The following is a 22,480-nucleotide window of genomic DNA, read 5'->3' as shown; positions in this document are numbered from 1 at the left end:
CGTTGTCAGGCAACCTTTGAAAATAGCTGCCCACATCCTCATCCCCCTAGGGGTCCGTCAGCACGGTATCGTTCGAATCGTAGTGTGTGGTATCCCACGATCCGTAAACTACCTTGGTCCATGTATGGCTCGGCGTTGCCGTTGCTACGAGTCTGTTCAGCGCATCCATTTCGCTACGTCAGGTTCGGCCCTGGGCTTCGCTTAACTTGCGTGAAACTGGCGCGGCAGAGTTTGACTTGCCAGAGGTTCTTTTCGACTTTGACTTCTCCGGTCACTATTGTCGCCGCATCAAGTCCGTCGGAATGACTATCCCATGTATTGTGGGACCCTACACCAGCGTCAATACCACGCTGACACTCCTCGAACACCAATATCGCATCAAGTCAGACGCCAAGGGCGCCCAAGACTATCCCCAAAAAGCGTCAGATGAACGGTTCCAAACTGACCAGGTGCCGATCACATCCATTGCCGTTAGCCACGGGCAGCAGGACAGTGGTGTCTTCAATCTTGACTTCAAGGACGAGCGATACATACCCTTTGAAGGCGCGGGAGCAGTTAGTAGATGGAGACTGGAACTTCCAACTACCATCAAGCAATTCGACTACAACACTATTAGTGACATTGTCTTGCACATGAAATACACAGCTATTCAAGGCGGTGCTGCCTTTCGCAAAGCTGCGGCAGAATCTGCGGCAGCGTTCCAGAAGACAGCTGCTGGCCTGTCGCTGAATGAAGGCATGTTTGCAGTGTTGGATCTTCCCAACGAGTTTCCTTCTGAGTGGTATCGGCTAGTCACGGCTGACAAGACCAAACCTTCGACTATGCCGCTTCTGTCTTTACAAGATCGTCTTCCATTCTTCACAAAAGGCAAGAGTACCAAGGCCGGAAGCGTGTCTGTACTTATCGAGTCGTCGGGTATCGACCTGGAAGAAGACATCACCTTGACTGCTGCGAATCGGCTGAAACTCAAGGCCGGAACTGGCATTGGGTCCTTCCAAGTTGCTACCACATCCACAGATATAAGCCAACCTGTTAAAGATTGGAGTCTGACCTTGTCATCAAAAGCTATGAATGCAAGTATTTCTCGAGTTTTGATTTTATATAGGTATTTTTTAGGATAGGCCGTAATCCTTTTACCTTCACTACTGTGCAGTAAGGAGACAGGCTAGGGACCTCAGTATTATTAAATAAATATAATTAGTTAGTTTTAGTTTAAAAGCTAAGTATTTAATAACTTAATATAATGCTTACTTAAGTAATGCTTTTAATTTATATTATTAAATTTATAATATCTTTTTATAAGTTTATTTTTAATTAAGTAAAATCTTATTAATTTAGCTTTATAATAATTTTAACTTAATTCCTTAAAGCTTTTATAATTTTACTATTTAACTTTTATTATTATCTATCTATATACAGGCGTCTAGAATAGGCATATAGTAATATTAGACTAGGTAGTTAAACTTATATAAAATGTTTCTTTTAGCAGCATAAGTCTTATTTCACGCTCCCTGATCTACTGACAAATATATTAGATCATTTCAGAAGCCTCTAATAGTGTATTACTCCTGGCTCCCTGCAGCAAACTAAAGAACTTTAATAACAGTGCCACTAACACGAAACTGGAGTTCAAGCGCATGATAGAAGAGGACAAGGACGCTATCACGAGTGTCCACGCGAGGAGGAAGCGGCCTAGGGACAGCATGTCTGACGCCACTACACAGCACGATGGTAAAGGCAAGCTCCTCGATTATACGAAGCTTAAAAGACACTTAATCGGCAAATAGGTCCTGCATCGAAGTCGCACCTAAATTATATATTCAAACCTAAATTTGCAAGGCTGGCTTGCCTCCACCCCGCCACCTGGGGCTATTTGCGCAGCGACTTATCCAAGCCGTACTGAACGGTCATTCTATCGAATCGTCGACGTACAAAGGGGAAAGCGCAAAAGCCCACAAATGACATAAAAACATCGTACAAAGCGCTATCGCGAGGGCTTGGGCCCCGCATGTTGTTCAGCGTCAGGTCAGTCGTCAGGTCCGTTGTGATGATGTACCGTCCCTTCATGATACCTTTGAAGATCTTTGAGGCTATTTCCTCTGCACTCTGTACATTTTTCAGCAATTCCTCTCCGTCCTGGTAGTTTGAGCCTTCCATGTTCTTAAGAAGCTGTGGTTTCGTCGCCTGCTCCTGCATGAATGATTCGGTGATGAAAGCCCCTGGAAAGGCAATATGCACACGGTACATACTCTCGTCACCGTATAGGAGTAGTTCTTGGCGGAGCGTGTCTGCTAATGCGCGTACAGCGGTTTTCGGCGGTGTGTAAGCGGCGTAGCCTGGGAGGGCAACGAAAGCAGCACCAGAAGCGATGTATACCAAGCGTCTGGTGCGACGTGGATCCGGATGCTGAATCCAACGCTGCACACACCACTGTGTGATGAAGAGGGAAGCATGGTAATTAGATGAAAAGCAGGCTGCCAGTGCTTCGGGTGCCAGGTCTACAAGAAAACCTATCTGTTCCGGAGTAGTGCCACCAACGCTGCAAATCAGCATATCTGGCGTGGCATTGTGTTCTGACATGGCATTTCTCAGCTATTTGATAGGTTAGCCTCAGCTGACAGCTATTTATAGATATTCTTGTCTTCCTTACAGCAGCGTGATCGCCAAGATCCACAGCAATGGTGTGAACAGTCTGCTCCTCTGATCGACGGGCGGCCATGATTTCTCCCTTGGCCTCCTCAAGGGTCTTCGGGTTCCGAGCAAGAACAACAACGCTAGCTCCTGATAGTCATACTGTCAGACAAAACCGATCGCTGGGCTTGCGATACTTAGAAACTTTTACCTTGCTTTGCAACCTCTATCGCCATGATCCTTCCTAGGCCTCTAGATCCGCCTGCGATACATACTGTCTATTAAGATTTAGCGGGCGCTTTCACTAGATAGTTTATAGTGAGTGAATACCTGGCCAGCAAATGTTGCTTGGTTTGTCATTGTGTAAGTGCCTCTTAGTTGATTCAAACTGGGCATTTCCATCCATGGAAACCAGATTGCAGATTGGCTAAAAGGACTGATAAATAGCAAAATAGCCAATATTATTTGCACAGATCGGCCCTCCGCGGACTAAACCAAGGGAGGTGTCATTGGCTTGTCCCATACAGGGCTGGGCGACTCGGCTCCCTCGGGCGCCGGCCCTGTCCACGCTTAAACGATACCACGCCTTACCTACCAGTAATAACGGTAAGGTTACATCAATCCTCAATATAACCAAGGGCCGCATTATAATTATCCGTTTGTCATTGAAGTATCTCTCTACTAAGTTAACCGCTTAGCTCTGGAAAAATTCTTCTACAATTTCTCTCGAGACTATACTGAGACTTTATACTGGTTCGCGCCGCTGTTCTTGCTCAATATAATCAGTCAGAACCTCTTCGTAAACATGGGTCTTTATAGTCCTCATACAGATACAACCCTATATTCTAGGTGTATACTGTCGCCTCATTGCTCTGACCAGACACTCAGTTCCTAGCCAGCGTAAGTCATGAGTTTCTCTCGTTCATGGCCTGTTGATTGGATATGCGGTAGCAACCTTACAACTCTGATCAACTATATATAGACGTGCTTTCGAGGGATAATGATTTATCTATTAGAAGTCTTATATGATATGTAATGTACTCCACCCGCTCCCTTAAGGACCATCCGTAAGGGGGGATTATCTTGGTTCTCCGGTCGCGTGACACTGAAAGGCGGATTAGGAGAGCGTCTGGCCTGGCAGTAAGACAATAAATCGAACTCAGATACTATCGCGGGACAGAGAAGCTTGTACTAACAAGAGATGCGGAAGAGGGTCTTCTGGATTGCTAGGTAACCGACTGCACTGTTACTATTAGGCTGTGATGCCTTTAGTTATTCCACCACGAGAAATGGACGTTCAGATGATAAATGTCTAATCCGCATTACGTTACCATTTCGTGCTCATGAATTACTGATAGTTCCTGTCAGATGTAGATGTGTGCTATCACTGGAGCTGGTATTAAGGGCTTTTTAAAGAGCTATTCCCGCCAGCCACCGACTGATGTCTAGAGTCATTCACGCCCTCAAGCTAAGTTATGTCTTAGCTCGCATACCATACGTCGCTGTTCTAAGCGTGGATTTACCACCTCGTGCTTAGCAGCGTCCTATGATGCTACTAGCTATTTATAGACTGATACATGTTCTACCAGTGCACTTTATCCTTCTCCAGATTGGCAATAGAATCTTGAAGCATGGTTATGGTAAAATTATGCTTCGTACAAGATAGGCTTTCCATACCATGACTGGGATTTTAGGTTGTGTCTGTTGGCTATTGAAAAGAGGGTCCTAAAAGAAACTGAGTACAGATTTCCCCTAACTTTAGGCTCTAGTCCCCTAAGCTGAGGCTAAGTTACCTAAATATTTACGTCGTTTAGGGTCAAGATCCTGAATACTGGACAATATCAGTGCAGCTCCTTACGGCACGCGTGGGCAGTTACTTATGCGAATTTACACTTGACTTTCAAGAATGCAATTGAACAGTAACGAAATCACTGGTGCCTGGAGGCCGTGATTATCCTTCAGCTCGACGAATCGAACGTAGTTTGTATGGTAGCAACCCTGCTTCACCAGAGAATGTTCTGTGGTTGTCGAGAACACGGATATGTATGCTTACAGCCTAAATGTCCCGTCGGTAGACCCGCAACATTATATCCTGACAATGATCTCGTCGTTGACAACTCGACCGATCAGAAAAGAGGCGCCAGCTACTTCGCGTCTAGATTTTCAAGAGAATTAACTACGTACCTCCTCTCTCTGTCTCCAAGAGAGTCCATAAACTGCGAGTTGGGGTTTGCAGTGCCGCGGCCTTTAACGTGAACAAAGTGGGAGAACCTGATTTTGGGGCCGGTGATGTCCGCATTGGCTGTGTCAGGTTCCCCAACAAGAGTCTTGAGCTGATATCGCTGTTGAACTAGCCAAGACAGTGAATCAAGTGGTTGTCTACGCCGTTCGGAGTCAGAATTTCCGATGATTCATTGTAGTGGCTCTCCGGGAGGCAAATTGAACTAACGTCCAGAGTTACACCAGTAAACAAGAATGTGGCTGTCGTGGCTCAACCGGTGTCTGGTTCTTGGGATCAATTTTCTGCTGTCAGAGACAGTAAAACAATAGTCAACTCCATCCCCGAGGTCTCATGTACAACCAGGAAGCGGCGCCGACCATACCGTCGGAGAGGGTAGCCGATGGTATCAACGGGAGCGCGATGCCGATATACAAGGGGGTTACGAAGTAGCCAATTGTGGGCACGGGTAATCGACGCTTCAGGAAGGTGGCCAATATTGTAACAGGGCAGAAATGAGGCTGGAGTCTATAGGGACGCTACTCTTCTAGTCTACGGGGATGCCGATGCAGCTCAACGGCGGCTAGAGCCTTTAGTTTGCGCCACATCTCGTGTTGAATGCATGCTGCAGGTCTAGAAGGTGCCTTGGTAAAGCTGGAAATTTAAAACAAAGGAGTATAGAACACTATATGCAATTGAAACCACTTCTTGTGTTACGTCGTTTGTTAAAGAACTGCATACGCTGTGAAAGCGTTTTCTGGCAGTTATCAACAGAGTTACAGTTTCCAGTATTGACTTTGTGTAATCCGGCAGTTGCTGATGTTATCTTGTTTAGTACTAGTCTCCAATGTAGTGCAGTATCCATACCTTTGTAGTCATCGACTTTGGTCTGTAATTGAGCTGATTTCTGTTTCCAGTGTTGACACTCTGATAACAACTCTTTAACGTGAGCTTCCAAATCAGTGACTGCTTCCACTAGTGCTAATATGAGCTGCCGTTCAGCTTTTAGCTGCTTTCGAAGCACCTGGGTCACTTGTGATTGCTCTTGTAGTTGATGCTTCTTGGTAGATTGCCGGGATAAACGCTTTTGCTCCGATTCGGACTCAGAACCCTGACTCCTTTCGGTTACTGAACGAATCGAGCTTGAGGAAGTGGGATTGGACTGTGTATCGCAATTAGTAAGAGCCTGCCCCTTCAGGAAGACCACAAATACATACCTGATATGACGTTCTGTCTGATGGCGATAGGGAATTTGTTGACGATGTAAATTTTGAACTCGATTGATCCTGGCTAGGTGAGGACTTTTGTGAACTTGGGAAGGTGGTATAGCTTGGTCTTTTGCGGTCTGCCAGCCTAGTCCGGAGCCTTTCAATTTGGCGGCTCATACTAGTTTCCCTTTTCTTCATATCCTCTATGGTCTCCCTCAGGCTTAATACCAACGCCGAGTCATCAGGTGTTATGTGAACACTGTGCCGCTCGCGTAGTAGGCCTGAGACAATGACCCCTTGTGACTTGATCTCATCTTTTGCAGCGAGGAGTTGAGATTTTATGACTTGGTGTTTGTCTGACTCGTTTTTGATCTTCTCCATCGCATATATTAGCCACTGGTCGAAGATTTCCTTCAACTCGGGTTTATCTGTCAAACTGCACCGAGTAAAGGTGCGCAGGCAAGCGAGAGCGCGCGTTGCGTCTGTCAGCTCAGAAGAGACCCTGCACCCGGATCTTCGGTTATCTAAATGCAAACGATTCATTTTCAGAAGCTGATGCGAGATGACATATAACGTCTGACTGACATCAATAACGTACCGGATTCTCTTGCCTGTCCTCTGACAGATGTATACAACGGCCTCATAGTAGTACTATTCTTACCTTTAGAATCGTTTCGGGCTCTCAAATCCTTTATTAATACTTCGCCTGGATTAACGATGGAAGCCTTCATTGCTGTTTTGTATGGCGGCGACCTGTTGCTTTCGGACCTAGTAACATCCTCTTGCTGCGCTTCTAGGTTTTGCAATGCCTTTCGTCTTTTCGTAGGTACCAGCATAGATGTATTCGAACCCTCTTGGGGGCTAAAGATTCCCAAACCTTGTCCCCTGGCAAGCCGGAACAGAAGGGAAGTAGGATCAAATGCAATATTAAATGTAATTCGCGGAAGCTCACAACCGTTTTCGTATGATGTGTAGAGGACAAGCGGTTGATCATTGCCTGGTTGAGCAACGTCTTCTGGTACCAATCCATGTCAGTCCCCATATGGGATATTTAAATGTCATTAGAAACACGCATTACGGTTATCAGGCTTACAAAGATGAGTATCTTTCCACTTTGACATATAGTAAGGGAAGAAAAAGAAACTCGTGGACTCGGAAATAAAAAGTTCGACATTCGAAGGGCTCTCATTGTTCCAGTTTCTATTGCATTGTGGATATAAGGGATGCAATCTTTGGTCTTTTGTTGGGGAAATCCCAACATGACTTAATGACATGCTGGTTGTAGAGACGTATTGGCGCCTTGACAAGATGAGTTCTGATTAGTGTATGAAACTGGGAGACCACATAGAGCAGGACTGGACCTCGCATCTTAATACCACTTCTGAAGTCTGAATATGAAATCTCTCTACATACTTCAAGATCAACCGTCATTTGAATTCACGAACCTAGTCATTCCTATCCTATAGCCACAATACCTATCAGTATAATTACAGAACAGAGTAAAGCACAGCAAGTTACCTTAGCTTTTGGCCAGAACCAACTGTAAGTAACACGAAGTTAAGACACAATCTAAGTCTCAACACCTTCTCTCACAGAGGCTCAGGTACTCCGTACAATTGGCGTAAAATGTTTCGCATCGCCCCACCGCAGGTTCACCTATCAGATGTGTTGTTTGCAGCCGAGACTTGTGGCTGGCTGCAAGCTCAAAGTAGTAGAGACAACTGGGGTACACCTGACCTAGCCCGATTTAGAGCGTGTGTGTAATTGAATGGAGTTATTAGCTACTAGCGCGTAATCCAGGACCCCTGCGCAGCTCACATCACGCCACATCACCTGAACGAGGCCTCGAAGCGAGGAATTGTCACCATCCTTACCGTCTCGTGTCTGAGAATGACGACGCGCTGGCTCCAGCTGCAAGGATATCTCACACAGAACAGGCATGCCCATGGGGTATAGTTACTACATAATATGTCTTGGTCCTGGCTGTAGTGAAAGCTTGTAACAGTTCTGCATGAAAGAATCTTCCAAAGACCTGTCCGGCAATGCCGAACGAAGTATAGATAAGGGCTGCGACTGCAGCAGAAGGTCGGGGAACCTTTTTTGAAAGGGGCTGATGCTATAGCCTATTAGGGGCGCAGATCAATGTTCCCCGACCCCCCTTATCAATGCTCGATGCATCAACAACTTATCTCTAAAGATTTCCCAATTGAGAATAGTTACCAGAAAATACAGTATGCCACCTTTACGCATCTGCAGACGCGTTGATTGGTTTATACTTAAAACTTATGAAACCTCAGCGAGACATATCAAGCCACCACACTAAAAATCCCATTTAACTTTAATTTTGTCCGTAGACGCGTCAACCACTCTTTCGTAAAAGCAACGCCGAATCTGCCGAGAGCCTCTGCTAATGCTCAGGCCTGCACAAGTGTCGGCAATCGGCTCAGCAGGTAGATTGTTTTGATCTCGCTTCCGAGGATCAACAAGCAAGAGCTCTATAAAACAGGGAGCAGCAATTGGAATGGCATCAGATCCAGTTGTACTCCACTACACGAGAGCGGCCTCAAACGGCATGGGCCGAGCTTGACTACAAGGAAGTGGCCATCATAGACATGTGCTGATACCATTTGCTATGAAATATAGCGTCATCCAAGGTACGTTGTGCCTGGAAGGGGGAGAAGTCAATGTGTTCACCGAGTGGCTTAGATCTATCCCAAGGGATATTCAATATGCCGACCAAAATGAACTTAACGCATGTAGCGAACCTTATCTTTATAGACTAGATACTGGAACTGTGACTCTGTGGAACCTATTCAAATTTGAGGATTCCTTACAGAGAAGCTGATATTTCAGGCCTTGAAGATGAAATGGTCTGATCCTATATTCAGTCGCTTTTCGCTTTTGGCTGCCTATGACATACAGAACATGTAAATCATTAACAGGCCGAGCTTGTGGCGTCTTCTTCACATGCATGAAGTTAGAATCTTGGGTCAGTAGAAGCATCACTCAATAGGTGTCCCTTGGCACAGGAAGCTTTTGCGTTGCCAAGATAAAAGTGAGGAACTTGCCGATGTGGATGCGATTTGCCGCGTAAAACGCTAGTTTGCCCCTCCTGACAGCGAATGGAGTCTCCTTACTAGAACCAGTATAGCACTGTTTATTTTGCAATGACTTGCATGCTCCAGGACTCAGGTGAATCTACCGAAGCCGACTGGATGAGAGATGATCCAAGACAAAGTGATCTAGAACTTGCGTACGGAGTAGCACAGTATTTCATTATGGTGACCAGGTTAGTGGCGGTGGGAAACAGATGGATTGACCTGAGCTAGCTACATTCTTACCAGACAAACCACGGCTGAAGGGACAGGGGTCCGACGTTGAGCAGATCACAATAGTCCTGGTACCAGGGCCCCAGAAGGAAGCAGGAAGCTTGCCGTCTCAGACCCATACAGTGATGCAATGTGCTAACGCTCGTATATCAAGCCACCATTGTGGTAACCCAAACAAGCATCAGCTGAGACTTTCGAATTTCCATCTCAAGATGAAGTCGGAAGCCGATGGGCAGATGAGATTCATTCTGCATTCCGGCGCGACGTTATGCATGCTTTTGATAGCAATCATGGCTCAAATCGAGTACCCGGCCATGGGCATCAGCTATGACTCGACAGGAGGCAATCTGGGTTGTTCGAGGAAGTCTAGCTTCACCCACTAACGACTACCTCGTGATTCCATTTGAACTGCCGACGATTTACTAACAGATGCCGCGGTAAACGACAGAAGCACGGCAATCTTGACATTCGCGGCCTAGATTCCACAAGAGTGAATACCGAGGCTGGAAATGAGAAGGTTAGTTAGCTAGGGAGCTCCATGCTAAGTTAGCGTGAGTGCTGTTATCTTCTGTACCTGTGGAGGAAGACAGCAGACCAAGTAACAAAGGGGCAATGCTCCGATGCACGACAGGGAGAGCCGGGTCCCCGGGGTCCTCAACATGGCCACCTGCTGTTTTGCTCGGTCGGAGCTTGCTTTACCAGTCAGACATGGGCCATGATCGGCAAGCCCGGGATAGCATGTTGTATGTTGATTTCTAACCGTTATCTTGCATAAAGTGGCATAATTCTGACCGTTTTACCTAATTAGGCTCCGTTTAGATGAAAATTCGGATACTAACCTAATTAGGCTTAGATTTCTATTTTCTTTAATAGATACTTTAGAAGGCCAATGTACCTAAAATCAACATGTAACATACCCTCCCGGGCTTGACGATCAGGGCCATGGTGTATGCTTGATGTGTGCTGTTCGGAGTCCTTTCAGCTCGGGTCTTGCGTCGTGCAAAGTACTTATGAGATGCCGCAGGCAAGTTGTCTCCAATCGCGAGGGATATGGTTAAAGACAAAGGGACTCTCGACACTATGCCATCGTGTTTAGCCCAGAATGCCCGTACTTGCCCTGTTGCCTCCACTGCACTACGTCATCTACTTCCCCCTGATTTACAAACAGCCAAGCCATTTGGCAACAGTAGTTGATGTCTATTTTAGCCGTTTCACCCTGTTGATTGTGGCTGGTCTGGCCTTGAACTAAACTAATTCCAATCTGCAAGCCAGAATGGAATTCAAGTCGCCGTCTAAAATTGATCTCTGCCTAAGTCCATCCCACTATGGTCTTGCCTCATGTTAGTTGCTATGACCTGGACTTGGGGAGCAAAAAAGCATAAGACCTAGGTCTAGAGTGATAAAATAAACTCCATACCAGATAGTATAAACTCATCCTAAACTTATACCAAGTTACCTAAATCTTTTTATCAGTTAGGCTGAAGGTCCCGAGTCTTATCTCCTCTGCTAGCCTGGCTAAGGGCACCATGATACCATCCCACCTCCTTGCTTCACTTCTGGAACCACTGTGCTGGATCCTGACCAAGCCATAGCTACAGGTGACGCGCCGTTAGCCAGAGTGTCAAGCCACTCACACCCATTTCTGGCCGAGACATCATGGCTATGGGCAAGAACAACATGGAGCACGCCAAATAGTTACACAGTTCCAGTAATGAGGGAGAGATTGGGGTCGCCATTAGCATTACAGGGACCCTCGTAACTGACGCTGAGGCGTGGGACTACGCCCGGGGCTACACCATGATCAACGATATGACTTCACGTAAAGGTCAGCGGGGCCACAAGCAGTTCTTTATTGGAAACTCCCCCGATCCCTTCTGTCTCATTTTAAGTCAAGTCCAAACTAGGGTCAGCGCAAAAGTGAGTTATAATCTGATTGTCTTGTACAGAATCGTGTTGGTGTCTCCAAAGACAGCCTACCATCTGATTTGAAGGTCGAGACCCACGTCAACGGTGGCCTCAGGCAAAGCTCTACTACTGGAGATCTCATCCTTTACATCCCCCCACGAACAAAAATTACTTCTGAAGGCCAAACACTGCGGCCTGGTGATTTTATGGTCACTCGCACTGTAAGTTGGGCCCATCCACTGATCGACTCAACTGACCATTACATAAAGCCAGCTGGTGTTAGCAGGCATTGGTAAAATCCCATTGTCGTTTCTCTCGCCCGGAGACGCGGTTTTCGTCTCTGTCGCAGGGCCAGGCACCTTGTCCACCAACATCGGCACGACAGAAACTGTCTTCACACAATCGTCCAGCGGGTTTCTTTCAACTCGCCATTCCGCATCAACATCCCGGCCAAGACCCTTGATGCTAGTTGGGCTGGCCAAACTCAATGGCAGGCAACTTAACAACCAGAGGAAAAGATCTCAGACCAAGCCATGGTCTTTGTGCGCGTTTGAGGCGGCATTCAGGATCACAGGGCTCCTTTGACCACCAAGGATACCCTATTCGAGAACAACCCCCTTCACGTATTTGACTTGGAGGGCCATGGCCTCAGCCCGACTCATCCTCTCAACAAGCTGAGCATTAGGCACTTTGTGCAGAATGTTTGATCCGTCCTTGATGCAGCCAACATTAATTCATCTGCTACTGCTACCATTTTCGCCCATTCGCTTGGATGTTTGGCAGCTTTCACTTGCCAATGCAAGAGAGATCGCCAAGCCTGGAAGCGAATTGGTCGCGGTTACTACACGATTGGCAGACGGTGCAGGCGGTAAGTCGGCAATAAATGATACTACATCCTCAATGAATCAAGCACCTGGGCTGACCTGATAAAGATGCGCGAGGTGATCAAACACAACGTCGAAAACATCGGCGTCGACAACATCAATCTCGGTATCTCGGGTGAAGAATTTGCGGAGATCTTTCTGACGCAAGGCCGCCTATTAAATGACATAGAAGTGGCTAATTCCGTCGATAAAGCATACACGCATACAAAGCGATTACGCGAACAAGCTCGAGCGAGTGCGTGAAGGATGGCGTGGATGTTGTATACAACTGCAGTTGCATTGATGGCCATGGTGTGTCTGCTATCTATTAGACTTGATGTGACCCAGGGCTAACTTTATTGACATGGACAGGTTGAAACACGACTGAGAGAAATATATTTCTGTCCCAGCTATCGACTGGCTGGTCGCCACAACATTCTTGATCGAGGCCATTCGATACACACGCGAAACGGCGGACAGAGCAAGATACAAGCGGCACCTCGACGTTGCGATTTCATGACTACACGAGTTACACAAACGAGGATTCGATGTTCTGCCAGGAAATGCCACTGCGCTGTTCTTCTTCAAGTTCATTATTGACTTGTACAATGATGACGGCTTTGCGTGGATGCCTCGCAGATTTGTGCGCTCGATCTTGAACATTTCGTCAAGCTGCCTAGTTTCGCCCTGCAAGAGAACATCATCGCTGCGACTACTGGAGTTGCTGCGCGGTTGACGAGGGGCCATGAGCCTGGCAAGATTCAGTCTGGGTACCCTGCCGATTGCATGGATGCCGCGTCATTTAATGGAAGACTTCCCGGAGAAAAGGCTAGCTATGCAGAAGTCATTTTTAGAGTAGTAGATCTGTAGGTAGCTCCTTACGATAAGCCCTTTAGGCAAATTGATCAGCAGCTAATAAGACTGGGGTAGGTTCTACCTTAATACGCTTCATCTGCCTAACGGCTTCTGAAGGCATCTAAAATCCCTTTCCGACATCCGTCAAAGGTATCTTGTCAATCAGTATGATGTCTCAGCTGGCCATGGCTGGGTCCAGGAATTCGATTGCGCAATATTTCTGAATCATAAACTCAATATCGCCACCAACTTCTGACTACGCCAGACCTTCCTTTTGCGGTATGCATTGAAGTCACCTTCTTAGATTAGCCCAGAGTACTTAGGATCAAGAAATCTTCCTCTGATCGTTTTATCTGGGAATTTTTAGCGCCGGCTTGGTCGGTAGGTGGACAGGTGGGTCGAAATATAACCCACACAGCAAGTTAAGCTGACAGAAATATCTAGTGGAGATATCGGTAAAAAGTGACTACGATGATTTTGTCAGTTAGCTTTATGTGTGGATTATATTTCGACCCACCTCGTGGATAAGATCAGCATGATCTGGCGCTAATGCAGTCGCCGAGGTGTTCCGAAGCTGAACATCCCATCACCCCCAGAATCTGAGGTCATAGTGGTAAACTTTCTGGTCCACTTAATATGCAATCAGGATCTTCCAATCGCTTTTCGTCACATAATACACTTCACCTGTTGAAGTCCCGCATTCCTCGGCTGGGGTGAGCTTGACTCGTGGCTCTTACGACAGCCGATCTCCGTAGATGGATAGTATTCTTTCTACCTTGCTGCGTTAAAAAAAAAAGAGGGTACTTATGAAAGGTATATATGAGTTGATACGAAACCTCCCGGCTACTGGTCTCGGCTCTGGATATACACATCTCTTTCCTTCTAAGTTTCCACCAATCCTCATCTCGACAACACCACGTACCTACAGCAATGACTTGGTCACCCCCAAAAGATTACATGTCGCGGCCTATCGTCGTCCTGGGCGGCGGTGTCTTGGGTCGTAGAATCGCAGCTTGTTTTGCAAGCGTCGGATGGCACGTCATCATCCGAGATCCGTCTGAAAGGTCGAGGGCAGATGCGGTTGCTTACATAGATGCAAGCATCACCGACTATCTCACCATATCCCATGGAAAAAAGGGGTCATGGGAGGCCACTGAGGACTTTGATGCAGCTGTCAGGGATGCTTGGCTTGTCTTTGAGGCTGTGCCAGAGATATTGAGCATCAAGGAAGATACCTTCCTGGCCCTTGAGAAGCAGGCCCCAGCAGATTGTATATTGGCCTCTAATAGCTCGTCTTTTATGTCAAGGGAGCTTTTGGGCAAGGTCAAGGAATCCACCAAGGCTCGGGTACTCAATACGCATTTCATGATGCCTCCTCAGGTACGTTCATAGTAGTTGAGTGGCTGGGAGAGCCATTCAACACAGTCCTACAAGGAGGCTAGACTTTGAGAAAAGCGTCGCTATGCTTAACCGAACGATTACTAATTGTACAGGCTCTTATCGTGGAACTCATGACATCTGGCAGCACCGCTAGTAACCTCTTCCCTTTCCTTTCGCAAGAGATGACGAAGTGCGGGCTCAAACCTGTCACTGCCAAGAAGGAGTCGCCGGGCTTTATTTTCAACCGTATGTGGGCATCTATCAAGCGCGAAGTGCTCATGGTCATCGCGGAAGGAGTTGCGGACCCTCAGACCATCGACCGAGTCTGGATGGATATGTACCAGTCACCAACTGGTCCCTGCACTATGATGGGGTATGTCTGATCCACTGTACCCCCAATCCTTGATATAGAAATTTCTCACTGACATCCCTCTCAGTAATTTACTTCCCCTCCTTATCTCTCTGATATCCACTTCTGTTCGCATACGAGTTCTGACATGGATTGTGTAGACAGCGTAGGCCTTGATACCGTTGAGCATATCGAGGAGAACTATGTTGAAAAGCGTGGTTTACCCAAGACCACCTTGAAATGGTTGCACGAGAACTACGTCGCCAAGGGAAAGCTGGGGAATAAGTCGGATCAAGGTGGACTGTATCCTGTGCCACCGTCAGGCGAAAAGACCAAGCTCATCGTCCTCAACTTTTACCAGGGTGCTAGCCCTGGGGAGCTGACGGCCGAGACTTACCTCTCTAGTGGCCAGATCCTGGAGTTCTCGGTTGAGAATAAGAACGCCCGTCCAAACGCGCTGGTCTCCGGACAGGCTGTCCCAGATGGCATCGACGTGTGCGATGATAGGATGTATTGGACTTGCATGGGCTATCCTCCAACCAATGATGGGGCTGTCTACAGCGCCAAGCTAGACGGTAGCGATATACGTACAGTTATCCCCCGTGGTCATGTCCATACTCCCAAGCAACTGCACATCAGCCAGAAAAGCAAGAAGATCTACTTCTGTGACCGCGAAGGGCTCCGCATTCATCGATGCAACCTGGACGGTTCAAAGCATGAGATTCTCTTTCAGACGGGCAATTTTACTAAGGAGCCTGAAAAGGTCGCGGACCAGACCAACTGGCCTGTCGGTATCACCGTGTCTGATAAGCTCGGTAAGATATTCTGGACTCAGAAAGGTCCCTCCAAGAGCAACGGCGGTAGAATCTTCTCTGCTGGTATCGACATACCTGAAGGCAGTGACGCGTCATCGCGCAAGGACATTGACCTAATCGCCAAAGACCTACCGGAGCCCATTGACCTTGAGTTCGACGAGGATAACGGCGTGCTCTACTGGACTGACAGAGGCGAGATGCCGCTGGGTAACACGCTCAACAAGAAGACCATAGTGGGACAGCCGCCAGCCACTGAAAATAAGCTCGGGAGACAGATCATTGCTCAAGGGTTCGCTGAGGCGATTGGCCTGCGACTGGACAAGAAACGCGATTGCATTTACGTTGCTGACTTAGCGGGAAGACTATGGCAGTGTGAGACTGTTCCAGGCCCTAAGAAAAAGATTTTCGAGTCGGCAGGACATGCGTATACTGGCCTTGCCATAGTTCGTGACTGAGTCGAGAATGGCGGATGGCAAGCAGCAGGATCTTCTATTTGTGGCGGAGATAGGGTGTTTACAGGGCAGTGTTGGACTAGGCAGAGTATGAGTTATTAAAGCAGCTTAAGTTAACTATGCATATGGCATATCTAGTATTCTTTACTAAGTTCTTTCATAATCATCAAGACAGCAACCGTGCGTCAAACGTGAGCAGGGATAAATTCTGATCACAAAGTGACGTCAAACATTTCACTAACTATCTGGCGCTTGGTTCTGATCATTTACTTCCAGATTCGCCTGAGCCATTAAGAAGTCAATTGACTCAAAACAACGCTGTGCTGTCTCATTCTTCTGTCCCAGCTTTTCCAACAAGCCGTGCGCCATGAATGCTGCTTGTGTGGCATCTCGCACGGTGGTAGAATAAGGACTGCCTAACACGAAAAATATTAAACAGCAAGCTGAGAATGCGAGCGAGGAAATGTAAAACCAAAGGGACTCATGGAGAAGCCCTTGGTCATCCAGGCGTTGGAGTAGCCTATCATGTTACCAAAGTTAGCCAGAAGGTCTTAATTACGGACAAGGCAAAACGGCAAGGTTAGGCGCCGTTATGTAAGAAAAAAAAGCAGTACTTACCAGATTGATTGCATGGCGGCAGTGATACATTGCGAGGCATATGCGTAACCCTCCATGATGAAGCCATTGTCGTCTGCTTTGCGGGTTAGATGGTGCAAGAATGGCCGGTGAAGAGCCATCTGTGTTATCGCATATGTATGGCGAATGGCCAACTGGGCATGCAAAGCCCGCTTCACGGAAGGAATCTCATCGACAGGCGGCAGGCTGTCATACCACTTGGTGAGCTGCGCGTCCAGTGAAGCAACGTCCTGACTCGTCAGCCTGTATGTCCGGCTGTTACTATTCAGCGTCATCGCTTTGCCGAACGGACATCGACGCGTGTGTATCTCTGCCAGGATTATCAATATTCGGCAATTGACGAGGGTTTCTGCCTCGGGCGTATGTGGATTTTGTCGTGCGAATGAGATACCATGGTCGTGGAGGTTCTCCTCCCGCAGGGGGAAGATCTGGTCAGTGTCTACTTGGTGGAAGAGCTTTGGAACTCCCAACGTGCTGGCGAGATAGGTGTCGATGGCATAGAGCACCGCGAAGACCTGTCGCCGCCGAAACAGATGCTCGGCGGTTAATTGCATACCTGGGCCTAACGATGGGCCCGACACGTGCAAACCTATACGTAGTGCGGTCGCCACTCCGATCGACAGTCGTGTGTAGGCTTTAGATAGCATACAGCTTGATGCCAAGAACAGAACCTGGTATATTATGGCTCTTAAAATGTCCAGGCTGCATAGGTCATCCAGTTGAAGCATTTGCAGGCTTGATTCATAAAATCTCCACCTGTCTTCTATGTCAGCAACAGTCCTGCATGAACCGACCAAGGCCATTGTCATAGTGACCCTTAATACTCTATATGGAGGAATAAGGCTCTCTCACCCCTGTAGTATAGTATCATGGTTCGAATGTGCCTCCGTTGTGCTATGATTGTCTGCACCATATCGCTTCGCGAATCCCAGCAATGCCAATACCAGCGCCAGAAAGGCACGATCACTAGGATCAAGCTTGTCTTGCGGTTTTACATGTACTCTGACGAGTTCAGCAAAGAATGCCTCGCGGTCAATGCATTCGTGACATGGCAGGGCTTCCTCGATGGCGAGGTAGCAAAGTCGTCGACACTCTGCCAAGTCCGGTAGTTCAGCGGGCAGTGGCATCGCCTGTTCAGTAGAAAACGGAGCACTGTCTTTGGAGAAGGCCTCAGCCAGGATCCCTCCAGACGAAAGAGGAGCCATGATGTTAGCAAGGCTGTCGCATTTATCTCTCACAATCCGCAAGACATTGAGGCTCGCGAATGCCCCATGATAGGTCTCGGATCCGTCGAAGGAAGACAGCAGGTCATCCCCGGGTCCGACGAGGGTATCAATAGCGTTTGGGTGGGTTTGGCTCGAACCAGGTTGTGGGTTTGCATCCGAGAGACCGAGGGATACGGCCGTATGCTCATTAGTTCGTGGAGTCGACCCCGCCAATTGAGCCTCCAGGTCTGCCACCCTGGACTCAAGCTGGCGAATATAGTCGAGAGGCCTAAGCCGCGCAGTCGCGCTTCCATAGGTACAACTATTCAATGAAACAGGGATTAGCCATGACCAGACAATGTACTAGGTTCGTTGGCGTCGGTGGACACTCGGGGGGTCCCGATCTTACATGACGGTACCTGCATGGCAGCGCTGACAAGGTTGTTCCCCAGAGCACTTCAATTTGCGCCGTCGGCAGGTATCGCAGGCTGACACGATTGTCCGTGTGCGCGACACTAAGCCGCTGGGTCTCGGTTCAGTAGCCATAATGCATCTAGGACTTCCTATGCGGGAATAAAGTCCAAAATTCAACACAGAAATGTTTATTATCATTATGCATGACCACGTCAGCATGAATCCGACTGGGGTCGGAGGGCATGTGACTGACACCGTGACCACTGACTAGAGGGTTCAAACGCTAAGACAGAAACGTAATAGCCTGTCGAGACAAAAGATATCAATCCAGTATCCATCTTATCAAGTTCGATGCTACTTATTTTAATTAAGTGAAGTTAATGTTAATGTTAAACTTATAATCAGAATTATAATAATTGTCACTCTATATCTTTTTGCCTATACTTCAAGGTCCAGTTCAGGATTTCTTCAGCAGACAGATAGGAGCTGAAAAATTATAGCTCTTAACCTAAAGCATCAAGGTCAAATTGTTTGCGGCTGATAATATGGGGCATTCTGCATAAGCGAGATCGCACTTGTTCAGGTTTGAGGTTACCCTGTTCTCGGCCCCCTCGGCGGTTGCATCATCTGGGCGGACGGAGTTGTCCAGATGATGACATCGCTAAGTACTTTATGGATGGAAGCTACGCCTCGTTAAGGTACAACAAGACACCCACCAGACACCCTTTGTAATGTCACTTTCTCAGCCGCTGTTCTTCTGAACGAGACAGGGAATCATCAACCCCCCAAGATCAACGTTCATCCATCAAAACAATCCGCTTTCTCAAGATGGTTTCAATCATTGCCCGCCTTTTCCGGTTCTACCTAGTATGGATCCGTCGCGCCCAGACGCAATTCTTAACCGCAGGCAACATGCGAGAGCACATCCAAGCCCAGTATATCCGCCCACAGAGCTTCTCACCTCCCAAGAACCTCGGCCCCGACATCAGCATTGAGCGTGTTGATGTACACAACTGGCCTCTGTATCGCATTTCATCGTCGCCATTCTCACCGAAAGTGGGAGATCAGTCAAACCGCCCTGCGATGTTGTACTGCCACGGCGGCGCCTGGGTCAATGAAATCGTGACTCAGCATTATAACCTTGTGGCGCAGATCGCTAGGGACACCGGGCTTGACGTGCTCGTCCCAATTTACCCTCTTATCCCTCGACCCGCGGCCACTGCCGTGCAAGTCATCGCGGGGCTGCACGAGGTCATGAACCGAGTCAAGCAGCCCATCGTGAGCATCGGTGGTGACTCGGCGGGAGGCAATCTGGCAATGTTGCTCGCGCAGCATCTCGTGCGCGAGAAATCGGATCTCATGTCAAGAGTCAGGTCCCTAGTTCTGATCTCGCCTGTGCTGGATTGTACCATGAGTCACCCTGAGACCAACAGATTGGGACTCAACGACCCATGGCTCAGCCATGGCGGTTTGGACGTGGTCGCCGATGTGTGGAGTGGAGGTTTGGAACGTTCGGACCCCAGGGTCAGTCCGATCTTTGGCGATATCGCAGACTTACCTCCACTCTTACTGCTGTCGGGAACACACGACTTGCTCTGCGCCGATGCAAGGCGTCTCAGTGCTCGGTTCCGCAATGATAGTACATCTACTCATACGGATGACTGGGTAGCCGGGAGTGTTGAGCTGGACGAATTCAAGTATGTGGAGGTAGAGGAGATGATTCACGTATGGCCGCTTATGCCGTCACCGGAGGGCGCAGAAGCGCGAAAGACAATAGTAGAATTTATAAGGAAGTATTTGTAAGTAGGTTGTGGTGGAAAATCAAGTATATAAGGTGACAGTAAATCTAGTGCTGCACTACTCCCCCATGACGGCTACGGTCCAGAGGCATAGACAGGAGGGTCATACTTGCCGAGAATGTCCAACAAGCTGAACTTGCTAGCCTAGCGAGCACACATAATACCCAAGATGAATGATTTACAAGCACATAATATTCTTCAACGAAGTTTGGCAATTGGATCAATTTCAGATACCGGCATAACTAGATAGGCTACTTAAAGCTTCATAGGAACGCCAAAGTTCAATTCTGAATCTAGTACGCGTAGAAGAGCCTCTCTTCGTTGTTTGAAGCCCGAATCTTGCGATTCTCGCGGATGAGCGTCCATCTGAGGACCCAAGCCAAGACAGCCGACGCGGCAGAAAAGGCAGCACTGCTGGACATAGCGACAGGATACATCGGCTCATCTGAACTCGGCCAGAGATACTAGGTGTTGTCAGTCGCATTCAAGCATCAGGGATTGATGAACGTACCGGAGTATAGATAGGCCCAAGCGTGGCAACGGTGTTGGCCAAAGCTAGAGATACGGCTTTCTTCTCTCGGGTCTGGCCGCACGTGCTAGCGACCCAGCCGAGGATGACACTGTTGCAGGCGTAGACTCCGCTGGCAAAGACACACATTGCGAAGTAACGGGCACCAGTATTGTGGACCGTACAGGCCAAGATGAAGCCAAAAACAGCCATGAACTTAGCCAGGGTGATATGCCAGGTTCTTTCGTTCATCCGGCCTGATTGATGTTAGATTACGCACAAGAAAGCTTCGGTATAGGGACTTTACCAGAGTTTGCGGCCCATGCGATACAGACGATACCTGACACGATATAAGGAGGACAGGTAAGAGCAAGCGTAGTGTTGCGGCCGAAACCAAGTGTTCCTACAATAGTGGGGAAGAAGTTCTTGAAGTTGCTAGCAGCCATGTGAAAGTGCTGCATGAAGACGAGGACCCAGAGACGAGGATCCTTGCAAGCGTCAACAAGTCCAGCAAAAGTCGTCGTGTTGGTTCGGATTTGTACAGTATCGGCCGCAATTCGTTCATGGGCTAAAATCCTCTCCTCTTCCGTGAGCCAGCGGGTATTGCTGGGTTCATCAGGCAGAACAAATGCTGAAGCGAGGGAGATGACAAAGGTGATGATTCCCTGGAGGATAAAAAGCCATCTCCATCCAGCCAGACCCGCAACACCGCTCATCTCAAACACGCCAATCGCGATAAGTCCTGCGAATGCAGTTCCACAGATGTTGGCTGTGAACAGGATAGAGATACGAGTTGCTATCTCTTTTTTAGTGTAGAAGATCGAGAGGACGTAAAGCGCACCGGGGTAGAAAGGGGCTTCGGTTACACCCAGGAAGAATCGCGTGAGGACGAGGCCTTTGAAGTCGTGGCAGATGGCTGTGAGAGTACTGACGACGGCCCAGAGAGCCATGGCGCCCGACATGTAGAGGGAAGGTCGGATTCGGGTCATGAGCATGTCTGGATAGATCAATTAGCTGAAGAAGGGTGGTATAACATTGGTCAACTCACTGGATGGAATTTGACCCAGGATGTATCCCACAAAGAGGATCGAGACACATGTCTGATACTCAGTAGAGGTCAGGTTGAGCTCTTTCTCGAGTCCATCGAGACGCGCAACAGTGATAGCATTGCGATCGAGATAGTTGAACCAGTACATGATCCACAGAATCGGAAGAATGATCCAATCCAGCTTCTTCACAAGCTTGATCTCAGCTGGATCGATCTTCTTGTGTGCACCGGTCTCATCGATCGCCGAGAAGATGTGGGTGTCATGCTTCTCGAGGTGATCAGAGTGTCCCTTTTCTTCAACATCAAGGGCTTCAGGCTGATTTTTGTCTTGGGCATTGGACATGTTGCAAAGAGATAGAGAAGCTTGAATTGAGGTGTTTGATGATCCTCGTTGGAAATGGCGAATGGACTGCCATTGATATAGATACTTGTCTCTCTCCTGAACCGTGGCGACGAGTTGTCTTGCTTGGATTACCAGTGCCCTGGTTACCCCAGATTACCCCGCTTTAAGATGGCACTATTTTTCGGTTGGGATGGCGGGTATGTAAACTAGGTTCAGCCTTAGCGTTGTAGTGGCTACTTGCCTCTTGGACACCGTTCGCTAACCAGCCTGCTTGGGGATCTTGGAAACAATGTCACTACTACTTTTTGCATTGGTCTATGTGAGAACATCGAATGCCCAGACCACGATGCTCTCTCAATACAACTAGCCCTTGAACAGTATATCATATATGCCAGCGGTTGCTTCATACTGGCATGATAAGCAGTTCTCATCAAGTGAGAGCCTTGGCAAAAGAATACACGAAATGCAATATCGGCTAATATTTTCCATTTGGCTGTCTTGGCCAGCCACGCCTTGCCGCCC

At 48.0% G+C, this 22,480-nt stretch overlaps 6 protein-coding genes across 6 annotated transcripts; 3 read left to right on the top strand and 3 right to left on the bottom strand.

Annotated features, from left to right (window-relative positions):
• Positions 1 to 302: 302 nt before the first annotated feature.
• Positions 303 to 1,787, top strand: J7337_013072 (uncharacterized protein; the record flags this gene model as incomplete). Its single annotated transcript, XM_044830568.1, has 2 exons — positions 303 to 998; positions 1,536 to 1,787. 2 exons carry the CDS (start codon positions 303 to 305, stop codon positions 1,785 to 1,787), a joined length of 948 nt encoding a protein of 315 aa, XP_044673843.1.
• Positions 1,788 to 1,869: 82 nt separating this feature from the next.
• Positions 1,870 to 2,867, bottom strand: J7337_013071 (uncharacterized protein; the record flags this gene model as incomplete). The annotated part of the gene is made up of 3 exons (XM_044830567.1): positions 1,870 to 2,592; positions 2,651 to 2,781; positions 2,843 to 2,867. 3 exons carry the CDS (start codon positions 2,865 to 2,867, stop codon positions 1,870 to 1,872), a joined length of 879 nt encoding a protein of 292 aa, XP_044673842.1.
• A 9,329-nt stretch (positions 2,868 to 12,196) lies between these two features.
• Positions 12,197 to 12,465, bottom strand: J7337_013070 (uncharacterized protein; the record flags this gene model as incomplete). Its single annotated transcript, XM_044830566.1, has 2 exons — positions 12,197 to 12,328; positions 12,442 to 12,465. The coding sequence occupies 2 exons, from the start codon at positions 12,463 to 12,465 to the stop codon at positions 12,197 to 12,199; spliced, it is 156 nt and encodes a 51-aa protein (XP_044673841.1).
• Positions 12,466 to 13,939: 1,474 nt separating this feature from the next.
• J7337_013069 (uncharacterized protein) lies at positions 13,940 to 16,008 on the top strand (the record flags this gene model as incomplete). The annotated part of the gene is made up of 3 exons (XM_044830565.1): positions 13,940 to 14,389; positions 14,503 to 14,762; positions 14,904 to 16,008. The coding sequence occupies 3 exons, from the start codon at positions 13,940 to 13,942 to the stop codon at positions 16,006 to 16,008; spliced, it is 1,815 nt and encodes a 604-aa protein (XP_044673840.1).
• A 3,080-nt stretch (positions 16,009 to 19,088) lies between these two features.
• Positions 19,089 to 20,063, top strand: J7337_013068 (uncharacterized protein; the record flags this gene model as incomplete). Its single annotated transcript, XM_044830564.1, has 1 exon — positions 19,089 to 20,063. The coding sequence occupies one exon, from the start codon at positions 19,089 to 19,091 to the stop codon at positions 20,061 to 20,063; it is 975 nt and encodes a 324-aa protein (XP_044673839.1).
• A 289-nt stretch (positions 20,064 to 20,352) lies between these two features.
• Positions 20,353 to 21,958, bottom strand: J7337_013067 (uncharacterized protein; the record flags this gene model as incomplete). Its single annotated transcript, XM_044830563.1, has 4 exons — positions 20,353 to 20,523; positions 20,571 to 20,824; positions 20,848 to 21,564; positions 21,616 to 21,958. 4 exons carry the CDS (start codon positions 21,956 to 21,958, stop codon positions 20,353 to 20,355), a joined length of 1,485 nt encoding a protein of 494 aa, XP_044673838.1.
• Between the last annotated feature and the right edge of the window lie 522 nt (positions 21,959 to 22,480).

Source organism: Fusarium musae, chromosome 11 (genome assembly GCF_019915245.1).
Source record: "Fusarium musae strain F31 chromosome 11, whole genome shotgun sequence".
Taxonomy (NCBI): Eukaryota; Fungi; Ascomycota; class Sordariomycetes; order Hypocreales; family Nectriaceae; genus Fusarium; species Fusarium musae.
The sequence above is the reverse complement of the archived record's forward strand: the minus strand, read 5'-3'. Positions and strand labels throughout refer to the sequence as shown.